This window comes from Dromaius novaehollandiae, chromosome W (genome assembly GCF_036370855.1).
Source record: "Dromaius novaehollandiae isolate bDroNov1 chromosome W, bDroNov1.hap1, whole genome shotgun sequence".
Taxonomy (NCBI): Eukaryota; Metazoa; Chordata; class Aves; order Casuariiformes; family Dromaiidae; genus Dromaius; species Dromaius novaehollandiae.
The window spans coordinates 3,374,575-3,391,734 of NC_088130.1; the positions used below are offsets into that span (position 1 = coordinate 3,374,575).

General features: G+C 36.5%; 1 protein-coding gene across 2 annotated transcripts in view; it reads left to right on the plus strand.

Annotated features, from left to right (window-relative positions):
* Positions 1-10,010: 10,010 nt before the first annotated feature.
* Positions 10,011-17,160, plus strand: part of LOC135324161 (transcription factor RFX3-like) — a 64,373-nt gene continuing 57,223 nt past the window's right edge. For both annotated transcript variants that reach the window (XM_064499785.1, XM_064499786.1), the window contains exons 1-2: positions 10,011-10,130; positions 14,110-14,207. In XM_064499785.1, the coding sequence (XP_064355855.1) occupies positions 10,014-10,130; positions 14,110-14,207 (215 nt within the window). In that variant the 5' untranslated portion in view covers positions 10,011-10,013. The remainder of the gene's footprint in view (positions 10,131-14,109; positions 14,208-17,160) is intronic.

Below are 17,160 nucleotides of genomic sequence, written 5' to 3' on the forward strand. Positions count from 1 at the left end.
CCCTCAATCTTTAAATGGCTGATTTTCATTTGGCAAAAGGACTGAGGGACAGTTGGCCCATTCTGTAAAGGAGGTTGGGGGGGGGTGAGAGGGAAGTTGTAGCAATAGAGGTATATGATTTACCCATCAATGTGTATATACAAACAAGTTTTGGAAAATATCACTGAGGTATGGTGAAGTGTAGCTTCACCATTTCCACTTGTATCTGAATACACACTCCTGGCTCATAGGTGAAAATGCACACAAAAAAAAAATTAGTCCTTGATTATTTTCAATAGTCATTTTTTGAAGATTTTTTTTCCCTTCCAGGTAGCTTCCATAATGGGTTTTGTGTTGCAGATGACTCAGTATATTCTTTCTTTTGTGTAAGGGGGGGGGGTAGGAAACTGTTTAGTCAAATTCACTATCTCTTCCTGATTCTCAGATGATCAGTTTGTACTTTTTGTTCACCTGCTTTCTGACTATAAATTTGAATACACCATTTTAGTTGCAGGCTTCCCTGATGTCTGTGCTGTTGAATAGTGCACCATGTCCCAATTAACACCTCTTGTGTGGAAAGTTGGAAACTAAGAGGCAGGTAGAAGGAATTTTGGTATAGCATGAAGACAAAGTGTCAGGCATACAGCTAGCTAGATCAAAATGATGAGTTCTCTTGGGGAAAATGCTGAACCGGGTACACTAATTTCAAATGGGAGAGCAGGAAGGAAGAATCTACAGACAAATACTGAGGAGTCCATGGATTCCTGATTGGGATAAAAAGTACCTCATATCTCCGAGCTACTACTTCAGACTGTTTGCAGATTTAGGGTGCCATTTTTACGAATTAGTTTAGTCTCTTGCAATTCAAAATTATCTTCACAATATTAAAAACTAAAATGTAATGGAAGCTACAGTTCTGGAGCATGTTCCCTAATGAATCTTAGGACCTTACTTAAGGGATTGTTTGATTTAAAATTTGGTAAGTGTATAATGTGAAAATGATAACTTGCTGTTTAATCCATGTTCTTCAGGTGGATGAATAGCACTTAAAACATGCAGTGTGAGGGTATGCATTATAACCGCACATCTGGTACATGCCATTATTTGTGCATACTCACTACAGGTGCGTAATTGCTTTGCATATAGTCTCATTCAAAATAAGCCTCCTCCAACCTGTCTTACTGCATTTTATTAACCTTTTTCCTAGTTACTAGCTATCTATCTAGCATTCCCTTGGGATATATTTACTCTTCCAATACCATATTGACTAAAGAGAGGTTGTCTACTAAGCTTTTTAAATCAAGTAGTAATTTAGAAGACTGTTTCAGTTATTTCCTTGGCTAGTGCAGAACCACTCTGTTGCTGCACTTTCAGTGTTCAATTATTTGCTACCATTAACTAGTCTAGAAAGCTTTTATTAGGTTATAGGAAAATAACTGCAAAGACACAAACCTGTGAGCCAGAGAAATATAATTGTCTCCATTTTATAGATGGGCAACTTGGGCAAGCTAAGTGACATACTCAAGGTCACAAAAAGAAGACCACGGGAAATCAGGGTACTGAATTTAAATCTCCTAATTCTTAGACAAGTGTGTTCACTGCATGGACCAGCATTCCTCTCAAAGGTTTGGTCTGTCTAGTACAAGGAATCTGAGAAATAAGGAATGAAATGAAATGTTTTATCTACTAGATTTGTAACTCTTTAAAAGAAAGAAGAAGGAAAAAAATATATATATTGTTTTGCACCAGGAGGTGCCGGTTCATTATGATGCCAGGAAGAAAGGCACTCAGACCCTGTAAAGTATCACTTAAAATGCCATTTATTGGAGCTAACACTATAAGGGAAAAGGGGATTAGCGTAGAGGATCTTGCATCCCTTCGCCATCCCTGGGAAGGTGGTCGAGCAAATAATCCTGGAAACCATTTCCAAACACATGAAGGAAAAGAAGGTGATTGGGAGCAGTCAGCATGGATTCACAAAGGGGAAATCATGCTTAACCAACCTGATAGCCTTCTATGATGGGATGACTGGCTGGGTAGATGAGGGGAGAGCAGTGGCTGTTGTCTACCTTGACTTCAGGAAGGCTTTCGACACTGTCTCCCATACCATCCTCATAGGCAAGCTCAGGAAGTGCGGGCTAGATGAGAACTGGCTGAAGGGCAGAACAGTGGAACAAAGTCTAGTGGGAGGCCTGTAGTGAGCGGTGTCCCCCAGGGGTCAATACTTACTGGGTCCAGTCTTGTTCAACTTGTTCATCAAAGACCTAGCTGAAGGGACAGAGTGCACCCTCAGCAAGTTTGCAGATGACACCAAATTGGGAGGAGTGGCTGATACACCAGAGGGCTGTGCTGCCATTCAGAGGGACCTTGATAGGCTGGAGAGATGGGCAGAGAGGAACCTCATGCAGTGCCACAAAGGGAAGTGCAGGGTCCTTCACCTAGGGAGGAATAACCCCATGCACCAGTCCAGGCTGGGGGCTGACCTGTTGGAAAGCAGCTCTGCAGAGAAGGACCTGGGGGGTCCTGGTGGACACCAAGTTGACCATGAGCCAGCAACATGCCCTTGTGGCCAAGAAGGCCAATGGTATCCTGGGCTGGATTAGGCAGAGCGTTGCCAGCAGGTCGAGGGAGGTGATCCTCCCCCTCTCCTCAGCCCTGGTGAGGCCACACCTGGAGTGCTGTGTCCAGTTCTGGGCTCCCCAGTACAAGAGAGACATGGAGCTTCAATTAGTTTCAGAACCAATCATGATTTTTATGGCTTGTATATTTTTATAACCCCCCCCCCCCACCGTTTCCCCTCCGATTGTAAAATATGCAAGTAACCAGGTAATATAGCACTTGAGTTCTTTTATTGAGACCTTGAAAATCTCAGTAAAGGTCTTATGTGATCAGATAATACAATAACGGACAAGCAAAATGCTTACAGAAAGTATGTGAAAGCTGTTCAAATATTTTGTGTGCTGCCTTTTAGCATATTCTTTCTGTTTTAACAATCACTAGTTATTTTCTTCGGTGTCATTTCTCCTCACACAGAGGAACAGCTGTAACTTCTGTAAGTTTTCTGACCCAGATACAGGAAAAAACTTTTTCCCAAGCACACTCCTCAGGTTTTAATTATGATTCAGAACAGAGATCACAGGGAAACAATCTTGTGCAGCTAGAAAACATATACATCAGAATGAAAATCAACTAATTCCACTCTGTTTTTTCCTTTTCATTTTGATTCCCTGTAAGCTGCTTTCCTAGAGCTTCCCAAACAGCTTGGAAGTTTGGTAGGGCCATTCCCACTTCACTACTGTTTTGCACCAGGAGGTGCCAGTTCATTATGATGCCAGGAAGAAAGGCACTCAGACCCTGTAAAGTATCACTTAAAATGCCATTTATTGGAGCTAACACTATAAGGGAAAAGGGGACTAGCGTAGAGGATCTTGCGTCCCTTCAGACGCTGGGAACCCCGAGTTGTGCAGCATCAAATGGGCCTCCAATCAGGGCGCAGCACCCTGTGCAGATCCCGTCCGTGGAAAGGTTACCCCATTTTGGTCTTTTGAGCTCTTATAGGATTTTCTTAGTAGAAAGCGATTCTATTCATCATTTCTACTGTCAAACAAAAAGGATGTTCCCATCAAAAATTGTCGCTGCACTTTTAGATAAAGGACACGCAGGTGGTGTAATCGCCGGTGCCAAGTGGGAGCTGCCTCCAGGCTCCTCCGTTAGGATTAGCTGGCTGAGTTTATCCTGTGGCCAAGGGATATGTGCAGAACAGCACAGGCCTGAAGGCCAAGCTGTACGTGCAGCACAGCACGGCACAGGCCTGCACCTACTCAGGTCAGCTGTTATGGGGATCACTAAGTCCTTGATGTACAATGGCCTTCCGGTAAGGATCACTACACATTAACAGTTAAAACTTATGGAAAGGCATAATGATAGCTATTGTGTATAAATTGGAGATTAGCACTGAAAAGAATAGTTTTACAAAATAAAAAAAATAAATAGTTCAGGCTTTGACCTTCTGATAAGTGATATATGAGAGATCAGCACAGGTTCTATAAAGTGCTGAGAAAAATAAGTATTAATTGCATTCTAAATTAACTGATTAAAACAATCTGAATCTTTATAAGTCATTTGGAACATCATAAAGCTAGATATACACAGCACATCCCCATATTAATGATCCTGCAATCATCCAGACCAGCAAATAAATCTATTGAAGCAGGTGAGCGTAAAGTCAGTAAGCAGCCAGAATACATTTTGAAGGAACTAGAACTTGCAGGGTGCGCTTAAATTTACAAGCTAATCTTATTAATGGAATTTTTGTATTTTATTCTTGACCTGACCCTAAAATAGGTGAAGCACTACAGCTGTTCTCTTAAATCCTTGTCTCCAATGATACCATTGGCGTTGACTTGATGATTACTTCTCGTAAGTCAATCAATGCCAATGGTATCAAGTTTCACATGATCTAACAACAACTATAAGGACACATACAGTCTAGTTATTTTTCTTTATGGCCAGATAACTGATTAAATGATTGTGATCTATTTTGAGTGAGATATCATTCTTGATTCCTTTGGTAGCCATGCAGTTATCAGAGTGTAGTCATTTATTTTTAAAGTAAAAGACCAAATTCCTATTGAAATATATTTGGTTATCTCAGCTGTTTTATTGTTTTCGTAATAATTTCTGATGTTTTTACTACATTTCCCAACACTGCTTATTGACACAAGAAAATGAAAAATGTGATCCAAATTAAATAACCATTTGTCATATGGCTTCAAGTTCTGCATAGGTATTTTTCTTTCTTTACCAGTAACTACTGAGAAGGTGAGAAAGGAATGAGATGTTTAACAGATTTTCTACAGGCATATATTTGAAATTATAAACTCTACTAGGTTTATGAAATTCCTAACAGTTGGTAGTGTTAGAACTAAGGAAATGGGAAGCTTGATGTAGCCACCTTTTTCTTGAGCAAAATATCTCTCCGTTAGCCCATTATGTCTGTTTTCTGTGCTCAATATATATATGGATATAGATGTGGGTTTCAGAGAGTTTAAAGATTTATTTTTGAATTTTTATACCATAAATGATTTAAGGATTACATATTTAAATGACTGCTTTTCTTTGTGTGCTACTACTATAGTTGCAGCACTTAGGTACTATGATGATAGGTGTTTTGAATAAGAAATGTTAAAATGCACTGTTTATTTTTTTTAACTTTACTTGAAACAGACTTCAGCGATTTTAGGTATTAATAAAATACTACTAAGTTATATTATTATAGCATTGTTTGTAATAAAGATCATCAGAAACACATGGAGTTTAGGAATGGGTGTTTTTATTGCATAGGTAAGTTAGTATGCTTAAGCAAGTAGTTTAGCAAATAATTAGATATTAACTTTATGTAGGAATTACAGATATTTTAAAGTTGCATGATTGCTATATTAAATATGACTACATACTTTTATACAAGATTATAAGCATACAAACTGAGCTACAGTGGATGAATTAAGATCTTCTTTCAAGTTTTTTCTCTGACCATCTTTTGTCATGCTGCTAGGTGAAATGATATTAAAGCCAGACATTTGTCTTAATATGACTAAATTTTTGTTGTGTTTTTTCCTGTCTCTTTTCTGCCCCCTTGTGGACTTACTTATTTTAAGTCTAGAATGGATTCTTCCTGTTTCCTGAAAAAGACTTTTTCTTGTTGCATTCTTCTTGTTTAGCATGTTCTGCAGTGGTTTTCTACTTGCTTCTATTTTCAAATCTGAAATGTAATTAAACTTTTCCTAGTGTTTTAAATTTTGTGATAACTTTAATGAAAAGCTGATCAATTAAGCTTTTGTAGGCATTTGTTGACCTCATTGCTACCTCTTTGTCTGAATTGTCATATGCAGCTTAGCAAGAAGAAAAGATATGGTCCTTAATTGCTATTTTTGTGATATGCATATCAAAATAACAGAGTCTAGTTTAGTTTTCATCAGGAATTGTTCCATTTAGGAGGAGAAAAGGCATGAGTGTGCATCTCCAACTATCTATTCTGGAATCAACATTTATGTCCTGCCAAAGCATTGAAATTCCTTTTCAATATATATTTCAGTTGGACTATAACCTCTGTATTTCATATCCATGAAACCTGAACTTAAATATATTGATATAAACTAATATAGCATGTTTATTAGTCATCCAGTTGTTAATTTTAGGACTTCTTGATTGTATCTTATATATCCCTCCCTTTTATCTATGCAACACTTGATTATATCTTCACAATCGCTATTAATAACATTGGTGAAAAGCTTATCTTTATTGCTGTCTTTTAAGAAAATTTATTTTGAAAAATACTTTTTTTTTGGTCCCAAATTCTTGATGCTTATTAAACAAGTATTTCATTTGTTGTTATCCCCATCCGGTTATCTAATGAGATTAGATGTAGTCCTTTCATTGACTCATTTCCTTGACCTCTGTTCTCATCAATAGTAATACTTTTCTTTCCTTTTTATCATTCTACTCTCTTATTTACCTGATTTTTCTTCCTGTTATTTACTTAGTCAGGAGTGGAGATTACATCAATTTTTCCCAACCCTCTTTTCCTCAACTCTTAGTCTAAAGCTCTTAATAATGTTAGACTGAATCACACAATGCTGTTTTTTCACAAATTCAGGTGGAGTCCATCCTTTAAAGAGTCCATTCTCCATGAATTGCTGGTAGTGATTGAGCTTCATAGAAACTTGCTAGTAGAACAGTCATGAAGCTGCTATTTTACCATGCTTTTGCCCTTCCCTTGTGCAGACTAGAAAAATTCCAGGTTCACTTATGTTCTAGACAACATGAAGTGAATACAGAAGACATCTAGCAGATGATATACTTGGTCCTTGCAAGTTCATTAGATTCGGACCAACAGCCTCGAGCTGAATGATTCTGTGTTCATTGTTATTGCCTACTCCTTCCATTCTCTTACTCTGTTTTTGACTCTGATACAGTAATGTTTCAAATAATGTATTGCATAGCATAACCTTATACACAACAGAAGTTTTTAGTCATTTCCTATCATAAATATACATTTATTTTGTACAAAAGTTACTGTGATATAATTCTCAAAAATTGAAATAATGAAGTATTAGAGCATTGTAACATAAACATAGTATTGACTCTTAATGGTTTCTTTTTTTATATAATTTGTTGCAGGATGTGATAGCAATAACCATTTCATTTATGGTAGGTGTTTGAATGCTGGCAAGGTAGTACTATTTGCTTGGGGTCCTATTCTACTTTTACATTACATGCATTAGCTAATGAAAAACAGACTGATTTGAACAGAATCTGTATGACTTATTTTTCCTGCTTAAAAATACATTTGAACTTGTTAGCATGTGACTTCTTCCAGAAAACTGCCCAAACCAGAAAACAACAGAAATGGCATGGGGTGCCTTTTGAATTGTGTAATTTGTTTGTATACAGTAATCTAGTATAAGGCAAGGAAAATTCATATAAAAAAGTGAGAGATTGTTTAGGTGAAACTTGTCTGTGTTGAGCCCATATCAGGTTCTTTTCAGAATACAGTCTTAAATTCATGTCTGAGGCTTACATGTAGTATAGAAACCTTCACACTATCTGCTGAAGTATCAATGTGCAATTCAGAGCTTGGAGTCCTAAATTGCATGACTAAAATCAATGGAGTGAATGCTTCTTCTTCATTATTCAAATAGAGCACCAAGAATTGCATAAGGCCAAAACAAAGATAATCTTGTCCACTGAAACTTGCACTTGAGCATGATTTAGATGTTAAAATGAGGTATTAGCAGGGAAAAAAAATCACTTCTATATTAGTATGTGCATGCAGCACTTCTGTTAAATGTATGCTAATTCCTAATGAAAATATTAATTTAAATAATTTTAAAATATGGTTATTGTTACAAAAAAGAAGTCGTCTGTCCATTATTGAGGTGTATTACTTTAAATATTCTTCCTTAAGGGGAAAAAAACTGGTTTCAAGGTGTATTCTGAATATGTACAGCTTTAAACTGGTGCAACAGGTACTTTCCAGTGGGCCCTAATATTAAGAGTGCCAGATACTTCTAACTGCAGTGCCACTGCCCCTAACCTGGGTATGACATGTTGTATGCTGCTAGTACTAGGCTGTCCTTTTGCATAGAGGCTCCCCCAGTTTTGATACCCTATTAAATTTACTGGAAATCTTCATGTGCACCACACTTCATCTAGCTCAAGCAAATAGCAAGTTCTCAGTCCAGGGTAAAAGGCATAGTAGTGCCTACTTTCTGGCCTTGGCTGCTTTGTTACACTATTTAAAGGTGTTGCTGGGGACGCAACTTGGCAGAACTGCTGCTGTTTGGGCCATATGCTATATCTATGTACCAAAGTAGCTTGGAAGTAAGGGGTATAAAGATGTTCAGTTATCCATTATCTTTGCACTGAAACATTTGTAATGTTATATATATATATTTTGAGCACATGAGCAGGAAGACAGTGTATCAATTTTACTGTGCCTTTTTTAATGATGTGTATGTTTTCTTGTTTTGTTGTTTTTGTAAACTTGGTTGTTCTGTTGGCCAACTGTAATACAATTTTGAGCTGCTACTGTATTGATACATGATATTTATTTGTAGGGTTTTTGTCAGTCTTTGCCTTTCTGCCTTTGTAAAAGGAGATCTGTGACTATGCAAATATAAACACATGAAATTGTTGTACAAAATACAGAAACTTTAAATTTAGACATTTATACTTGCAATAGTTAAACAGTCCAATTTTTATTGGATTATTAGTATTACAATAATTAAAAGTTAAATAGTTAATCCATTAAAACAACAACCTGTGTTAAACAACCACCTTCATATAGGGGTTTGTATAGTGCAAAATAACTGCTCTATGTAGAACGGAATAAAATTACAACTAGCTAACTACTTCACACTCATTTAGTGTGTTCATTTAAAGGGCACCAAGTGTGAGACAGATTACTCTGCTTTAAGTGGAATATACTGTCCTCCATAAAGGGACAGGGAATGTCAACACAAAGTCAATTGAAAATAGCCTATTGTAAAAGTGTATACTGGAATATGTATGATGTTAATATTCAAGATATAGACAACTATTTAACACAGTAATGATAATCTTCTGGGGAATGGAGAATAAGAATCTGTTTAGCATATTCTTTCTTTTTTGGTATTCTAAGACTTGCTACCTATGCTCTCACTACCAAATTTTTGCAATATAATTGCTCATATTCAAAAGCTTGGATAATGTTGGATAATGTTTCCTGAAGAAGATTCCATTACTATAACTTGTAGATATATTAGATGAATTCTATTATTTATATATATAAATATATATAATTATAATAAATAATATAATAAATTATATATATAAAATCTTCTTTATTCTCTTTGATAAACTTTCTTCTTTTATTATTTATTTATATCAAAAAAGCCCAATTTGTTGAAACTGCAATTTTTTTATAGGCATGTGTTTGTTTTAAGACAGCTTTTATTAGGAATGTTTCTTAACTCTAGGGTAGAATCTTTTGTGCATATGAACATGCATGTCAGTAGTCTGAGCATTGAGGGGCTTGCCTAGGATGCTAGAAGCTCAGGTTTGAGTCTTGAACTGAATCAAGAAAACACAATTGTAAATACAGAAAAATGTGTATGTGCACAAAGGATCAGTTAATGATATATAGATGACTTAAGTTTTGCTGTTTTTCCCGAGTTGTTCAAACTAGCATCCTGAATGTAACACTAATTTTTTTTTCAGTGATTGACTTTTTGCTAAATAATATCTACAGTGTAACGATCTATCACTCTAATCATTTATTTACCTGATTTTTCTTCCTGTTGTTTACTTAAAATCAGGAGTGGAGGTTACATCAATCATTCTTTTCCTCACCTCTTAGTTAAAGCCCCTCCCCCCCCATACACACACATACTCCCCAATACAAGACAAAGATCTGAATAAGGATAAGTGACAACAAGCAAAAAATTTTGTGCTAAGCTTTTAATTTTACATATTAATTTTATTCACAGACCACGATGCAGACATCGGAGACTGGGTCGGACACAGGGTCAACTGTGACTTTACAGACATCTGTAGCTGGCCAGGCAGCAGTGCCAACTGAGGTAGTACAGCAGGTATCAGTTCAGCAACAGGTAGGTGTCTATTAATTTTGGGAAAACATTTTTTTTTTTTGTACAGGGCTGCTAAAGGAATTATTTTGTCCTGTTTTTATCAATTTTATTTTGCTGGAACTGAAATAGCTACACAAGATGTGCTGTTTTCAAGGTTTATTCCTTGAATATCTGGCAACCACCAGAAATAAATATGCATGATTCTAACAGTAGATTATTATGGTGTCTGTGTAATATCTTATAGAAATTTACATTAAGTTAGTGAATATTCACATTTATTCCTTTGAAATGTTGGTAAGAAATATGTTTCTGATATTATTGGCCATATCTCCTTTTATTTGGACTTTAACATAAGTACAATATAGATGTAAAATACAAGAGCAATGTTGTTTTGCACTTCTAGCCTGGATTCCCTGCAGGTTCTTGCACTCCAGAAAGGTATTTGAAGACAGACCATGTGTAATTCACAATGTGGATTTACCAGAGAAGTACAGGGTCTTCTGAAGCAGCCAGCTCAGCAAACACTTCTGTGACATAAGATGATTAGTCACCTATGCATCCCCTCCCCCATTAGAGGGAGTGGTGGATGGGAAGATTGAGGAGGGAAAAGGTGGAGCTGGAAAACAGGAATTGAATGTGAAAGCCATGACTTCTGTCCAAGAGTTTTCCTTTATTATGTGCAAATTAGTGTGTGGAGTGGTTCCCCCCCCCCCCCCCCGTGATATTTGATGTTGTTTTTCAACATAAATTGGCTTTATAGTTTCAGAATCAAAAATATTAAAATTGGGAATGACTTGTTAAATCATACAAATCTTTTTAAATTAAAATTTCTAGCATTTTGTTTAGTCACCTGTTTAGTCACTAAAATTATTTTTTTGCATGTTTTTTGCAATGTGGTTCCACTGCCTATTACATTTCACTAATAATTTTTCCTGATATACAGACTCAATTCATAATGTCTCATAATTTCATTACTATTACTTCTAATTATATTATAATGTACCTCTCAGAATGCATTTGCATTTTTTTAAAACACCCAGTTTGGCAAAACACTTAAGCATTGAGCACTTAAAATACTTTTTAAATGTTTGTCTTTGTGTACTTGCTCAAAGTTCATCCCTACTAAGTTAAGAATTGGCTGAAATGTTTTTGCTGAATTAGGACTGTTATATAGATCTTTAACTTGTATCTTTAGCATACCATTAGAAAAGGCCTTATCCTAATAAAGTTGTAGATGAAGCTTCCGTGATGCTTGGACTTGGTTAAGCTTTCTAGGAGGTTTAGTCTGGTTAAGTCTTTAAGCTTTGTTTAAAAACTTTTTAAAACTAGTTTGTGACTTGTACTTTGCTATTCCTTAGCTTTTCAGGTGAAAGATGGAGATTAGATAGTGCTATGCAGATGCTTGTTTTAAACAAATAGGATATAAACACAATGGTTTAATATGCACTGGACTTGATCCATATGAACTACTGAGCAGTGTGCCAGATCGAAGATTGGTAACTAGCTAGTGGCATAACATGTATTTTATGATATTTTGCTTCTGATCGCTAAATTCAGTGACCTGCAAGGATGGGGTCTTCTACACTTATTTCTAATACAAATAATCAAGTTTTTTATGCACAAGCAACAAAGTCTATAGTTATTACTTTTTTCTGCAAACTTGTACATAAGCAATAAAGATAGATGCACTATTTACGGTCTACATCTTTTCTGAAGTTCAGACTTTCAGTCTTCATCATGTGAGAATGCTAGATTTAATCTTGCTTGATTATACCTTAATGAATACAGGAAGCTGAAAATTTTGTATTACATTATGAGAGTTTCTAAAATTTTCAGTCCCTGGTCAACCTTACTTATCTTTCAGTGTTAAAACTTCCAAGAATTCCATTTCACTGAATTACTTCATCTGTTTTTTGGACTATATTTTCCTGTGATTATATTAGATTGTATTTTTCAGATTTTTTGTTTTATGCATCAAAATTTGCACAAAACAAATCTTCCTATTTGACTTATACTGTAACCATAGCATTTGGAAAGAATTGCATCATTAAACTGGAGATGCACACTTTTCCTAATCAAAATTGGAGCTTAATGCAAAATTAGGCTTAACATATGAACAACATTAAATGACCGATAACAGTTCATGATTTATAAATATGAACATGCTAAGAACATTGCAGCTTGTGCTATTTAAATGCTGCTTTCCAAAAGTAATCCAGGCTTTTTATTTCCTCTGAGAACAGAAAGTTCTGCGTATCCACCACCCCCCTGGCACTGCAGTGGATTGCATGTTTTCTTTTAAATGGGGTTTATACTTTTAATACAAACACTTGTTATCTGAAGTCCAAATTCAGTTTTATCTTGCGTGTGTGTGTGTGGGGGGGGGTTGTTTTTTGTATTTTTTGGTGGGGTGTGTGGGGGATGTTTGGATTTTGGGGTTTTGTGTGTGTGGTGTGGAGGTGTTGGTTGTGTTGTTGTTTTGAAATTATAGTTCAGGTACACTGTTAGGGAATGGCAGGCCAATGTCGATTTATATAATGGTTCACATGGGAAATAGCAAACTACTGATTTTGCTATTTAACCATCAAAAAGGGTACATCTTATTACTATTGACTGGCAGAAACATCTGATTTTCTATCACACTTTAACAATTTATTCAAAGTGTTTTTCAGATTTCAGGTTTTTCATAGAAAGTCTTTCTTAGGTTAACAATGAAGTTAGAATCTCCTTTCAAAGCATATGGGTTAATGGTGAAAAAGGAGGAGTAGGAAAAATGTGCTCGTGGACAGAATTTTATATAATGTAGTGAAGATGATGAAGGTATTTTAATGAAAATGTTTTCAAAGAGCTCTTGCAGATGATGCATCAAATGCATGAGAACCAGGCTCTTCTAAGATTACACTCTTTGGATTTTTTTTTTTTTACTTACTCTAAAAGGTCAAAGGTTGCCTGTTAACAAAATAGCTAAGAAAAATAGCAGTCACTGGAAATATAGCAGGCTATTATATAAAATTATTATATAATTTATTATATATATATATATTTTAAAATAAACCTGTGTACCATTACTTTCTTGATTTGGTTCACAGGGTAAGATTGTATAAAGTCTGAAGGCTCTAAGTCATTTTGCATCCTTTAGTTTCTGGACTGCTCCAGAGCCAAAATGTGGCTGATTTAGATAATGGCAGGATTAAAATATGGAATTCACTTACCCTCTTATAGCATAGGAAGAAAAACTCTGCTTTCTGTGTTAAGACTTGCAAGGAAACTTGCATAACTCAGTTCTTCACAGTCCTCGAGTCAATCCATCTTGTGGCTGGTGGTATGTTTTTATAAGACAAGTATCCTATCTCAGCAATATGCATGGGCTTTAGTAGAGAAAGATAATCCTTCCCTTACTGTTTCAGTTAGAAAATGTCTTCTAACTTTTGTTTAGCTTATTAGCAAATTGTACATTTGGATCAAAGCATTAGTGGAAAAAGAGCTTTACATCAGTGTAGCTTAACTCAGGTTAAATTAGAATTAAACCATCCTGGTGTATTAAACCACAACTTATATGTGCTGTATTAACCTTAAAAATAAGGGTTTGGGGGCTTGTATTGTATAAATTGGAGCTTAACTAAAAAGTGTATAGTATATACAGTATGGGCAGTGTATAGCAAGCCAAAGGAAGTTTTCTTCCTGAGTAAATGTAGTTCCTAAGCTTGATGTGAAGCATACAGTTGCACATCTTTCTGTTCTTGTTGTGCTTTCCAGGTGGTTCTGTTTTTGGCATTGAAAATACCCATACGCTAAAGGGCATGCATCTCCAGTGTTAGTACTCCAGTTACCATATTACAGACTTGCAGCACAATACTGCATTCTGTGTTATTCAGTAATTCTGAGAACGAGTATGTCCCATGACTGGGAGTATTGTTTAGAAACCATTAAATGCACCGAAGTGCTAGTCATTCTCTTTATAAGATAAACTATCCTATATTTCTGGTGTTCTTGTTTACAGGTACAGCAAGTACAGACTGTACAACAGGTACAGCATGTCTATCCAGCCCAGGTTCAGTATGTGGAGGGAAGTGACACAGTCTATACAAATGGAGCTATGTAAGTTGGTTATTGATCAAAGCTAGAATGTTTGCTAAGATGACATCATGTGGACTATTGTATTTTAAATAGCAAAGAAAAATGTTTGAATGTTTAAATAAAAACTTTATTCTTGTCATTTGAAATAGTTATTTGGGTGAAAACAGTTGAATTCACATCACTTAAATGTATTGAGATAGTTTTTGTCTAAAATGAATCAGGTAATTGTTATAGCTGTACATTGAAGTTATATATGCAGCATTTTGTTTGAGGGGGGGAAAAAGTCTTAAGTTTATGGTAAGTTTTAAGTTATGTTGATGGGAAGGATTATCTAAGTTTGTCATAATATGATCATCTGTGTAATAAAGAAGTCTTCATGTGGGCCTCCTGTTCTAGCTGTAATCCTACTGGCAAATGCATAAAATGCTGAGACAGCTGTGGTCATTACAGAAAGCAATTATGTAATTTCTTTACTGTTTAGTGCAATGAGATATTTTTTTTTCCAATGGAAGAAAGAAAGGGAGAAGGAGAGTAACACTGTATGTCCTTTTGCTTCTCTTTTAGACTCTTTTCTATTTCTCATGCTTTTCTTGCTTCATTGAATGTGCTCTTCCACCATCAAGTTTTTCTCCCCGTGCAAACTTAGAATCATAGAATAATGTAGGTTGAAAGAGATCTCTGGTGGTCATATGGTCCAAACCCTCCTCCCCCCCCATCCAGAGTAGGGTTAACTTCAAAGGTAGATCAGGTTGCTCAAGGAGGAGCTTCCCTCCCTCCTTTTCCAGTTACCTCTAAATATAGCCCCTTGCTGCTTTTGATGTGTTGTGGGTTCAGGAAGGAGCAAAAAGCATGTAGGAAAGCTTGTTTGGTGCCAACAAATATATATTTATTGATGATGATTTGGCATTGACGCAAAAGATGCTACTATTGGGTTCAGAAACTGATGTTAACACTTGCAGCATCCTCTCCAGTGGCATATTTTGGCAAATTCATTCTTCAGTTAACTTTTCCCCTGCACAGTCTTCTTGCCTGATTTTCTTTTCTCTTATTTCTAATCAATTTCTATCATAAATGGGTCTATTAAGACCTGTTTATTATTAAGAATGACCAGTGTTTCCTTGTTTAAGGTACTGTAAAAACTGAAAGTCATTCATAAAATTGTTAAACTGTAATCAAAGGTTGAAATTTTCTATGTAGAATGCTTTCTCAAGCTAACTTGTTTTTGAAAAATTTAAACCAAACCAAAGACACTGAGCTTTTGTGACAAAGGAAATCATGTTTCTTCATCCACACTTTAAGGTGGTTGTTGTGGGTGGCTTTCTTTTTTTTCCTCTAGTACTTTTACTCTTTCAATTATGGATTTGAAACTGAGCAGTGATGTTAAGTGTGTGGTTTATTGCAGTTCATGAAACTTTGCCTGAGTTTATAGCTCGCATGTATTAAGTAGAGGTTTTTGTTTTACCATATTTACGTTAAATTTTCCAAAGACCAATGGATGCTCTCCAGGTGATCCTAAATGGGGCATCTCTTTGCTGCTATCAATTGTGTCAATTCTGGGTTCTAGCACCTAATCTCTGAACAAAGAGTCTATTTTATTCCATATACGGAGTCTAGGAAGTACGGTTGAGGGAAGCTATCCAATTCAAACGGAGAAATGAGCAAGTACTAAACCTGTGGTGGGAATAGAAAATGGATTGTGGCTATTAACATGGATCTTCTGTCATTCTCCTTTTATGGCTATGTGCTAGCTATAATATGTGCTAGCAAAAACCTCAAGCCCTCCCAAGAGAGCAGTTGCACATGAAAACAGAAACTGGAGCAGTTAGTGAGGAGGAAAGGAAAACCTGAGTTGGTTGGTTAAGATGACTGGGACTGTGATCCAGTAAGCAGGAGAGGGTTCTGGACTTAATTAAAGAGCTGGCAAAAGCAACTGGAAAGGCAGGAGCCAAGAACCAGTGGGTGGAAAGAAGTAAGTATGGTGGCAGACACACAAATCTAACAAAGAGCTGGAGTGCATTGTTGTCTGGAAAAAGAACTGTTAAAAAAAAAAAAAAAAAAAAAAAAAAAACCACCCACTGTGACTAGTCAAACAGCCCAGAAATTGTCTCCATACAGGAGGTCATGCCTCTGATTTTCCTGATACAACTGTTAACAATTTCCTTTGTAGACAGTACCCTAAAAGGAGATGGAAGGAGGAGCTGGCTGGCATAACATAGCTTGTAGTGCTATTCTATCCACCAGTAAACTGTATTTTAATATTGTTGATAACTTACCATAGAATAATTAAGGTTGTAAGGGACCTCCAGAGGTCCCTTAGTCCAAAACCCTGCTCAAAGCAGGTCTAATTAGATCAGGTTGCTCAACTTGTTTGGTTGAGTCTTGAACATCTCCAAGGATGGAGGGTCTACAACCTCTCTGGGCAAGCTGTTCCTGTATTTGACCATCCTCATTGGGGGGGGGGGGGGGGAAATCCTTTTCCTAATATCTAATCAGAACTTCCCATATTGTGTCCGTTGCCTCTTGTCCTATTGCAGCACACCTCTGAGAAGAGTCTGGCTTCATGTTCTCTGCATCTCCCAATCAGGTAGTTGTAGACAGCAATAAGGTGTCCCCTGAACCTTCTCTTCCCCAAGTTTGAACAGGCCGAGTTCTCTTAGCCTCTCTTCATATGTCATGTGTTCCAGCCCCATGACTATCTTGGCCCTCTACAGGACTTGCTCAAGTATGTCCATGTCTGTCTTGTACTGGGGAGCCCAAAACTGAACACAGGACTCCAGATTTCTCACCAGTGCTGAATAAAAGGGAAGGATCATTTCCCTTGATCTGCTGGCTACACTCTTGCTAATACAGCCCAGGATGCATTTGGCCACCTTTGTTGCAAGGGTACTCTGCTGGCTCATATTCAACTTGTCCACTGGGACCCCCAGATCCTTTTCTGCAAAGCTGCTTCCTAGACAGTCAGCCCCTAGCCTGT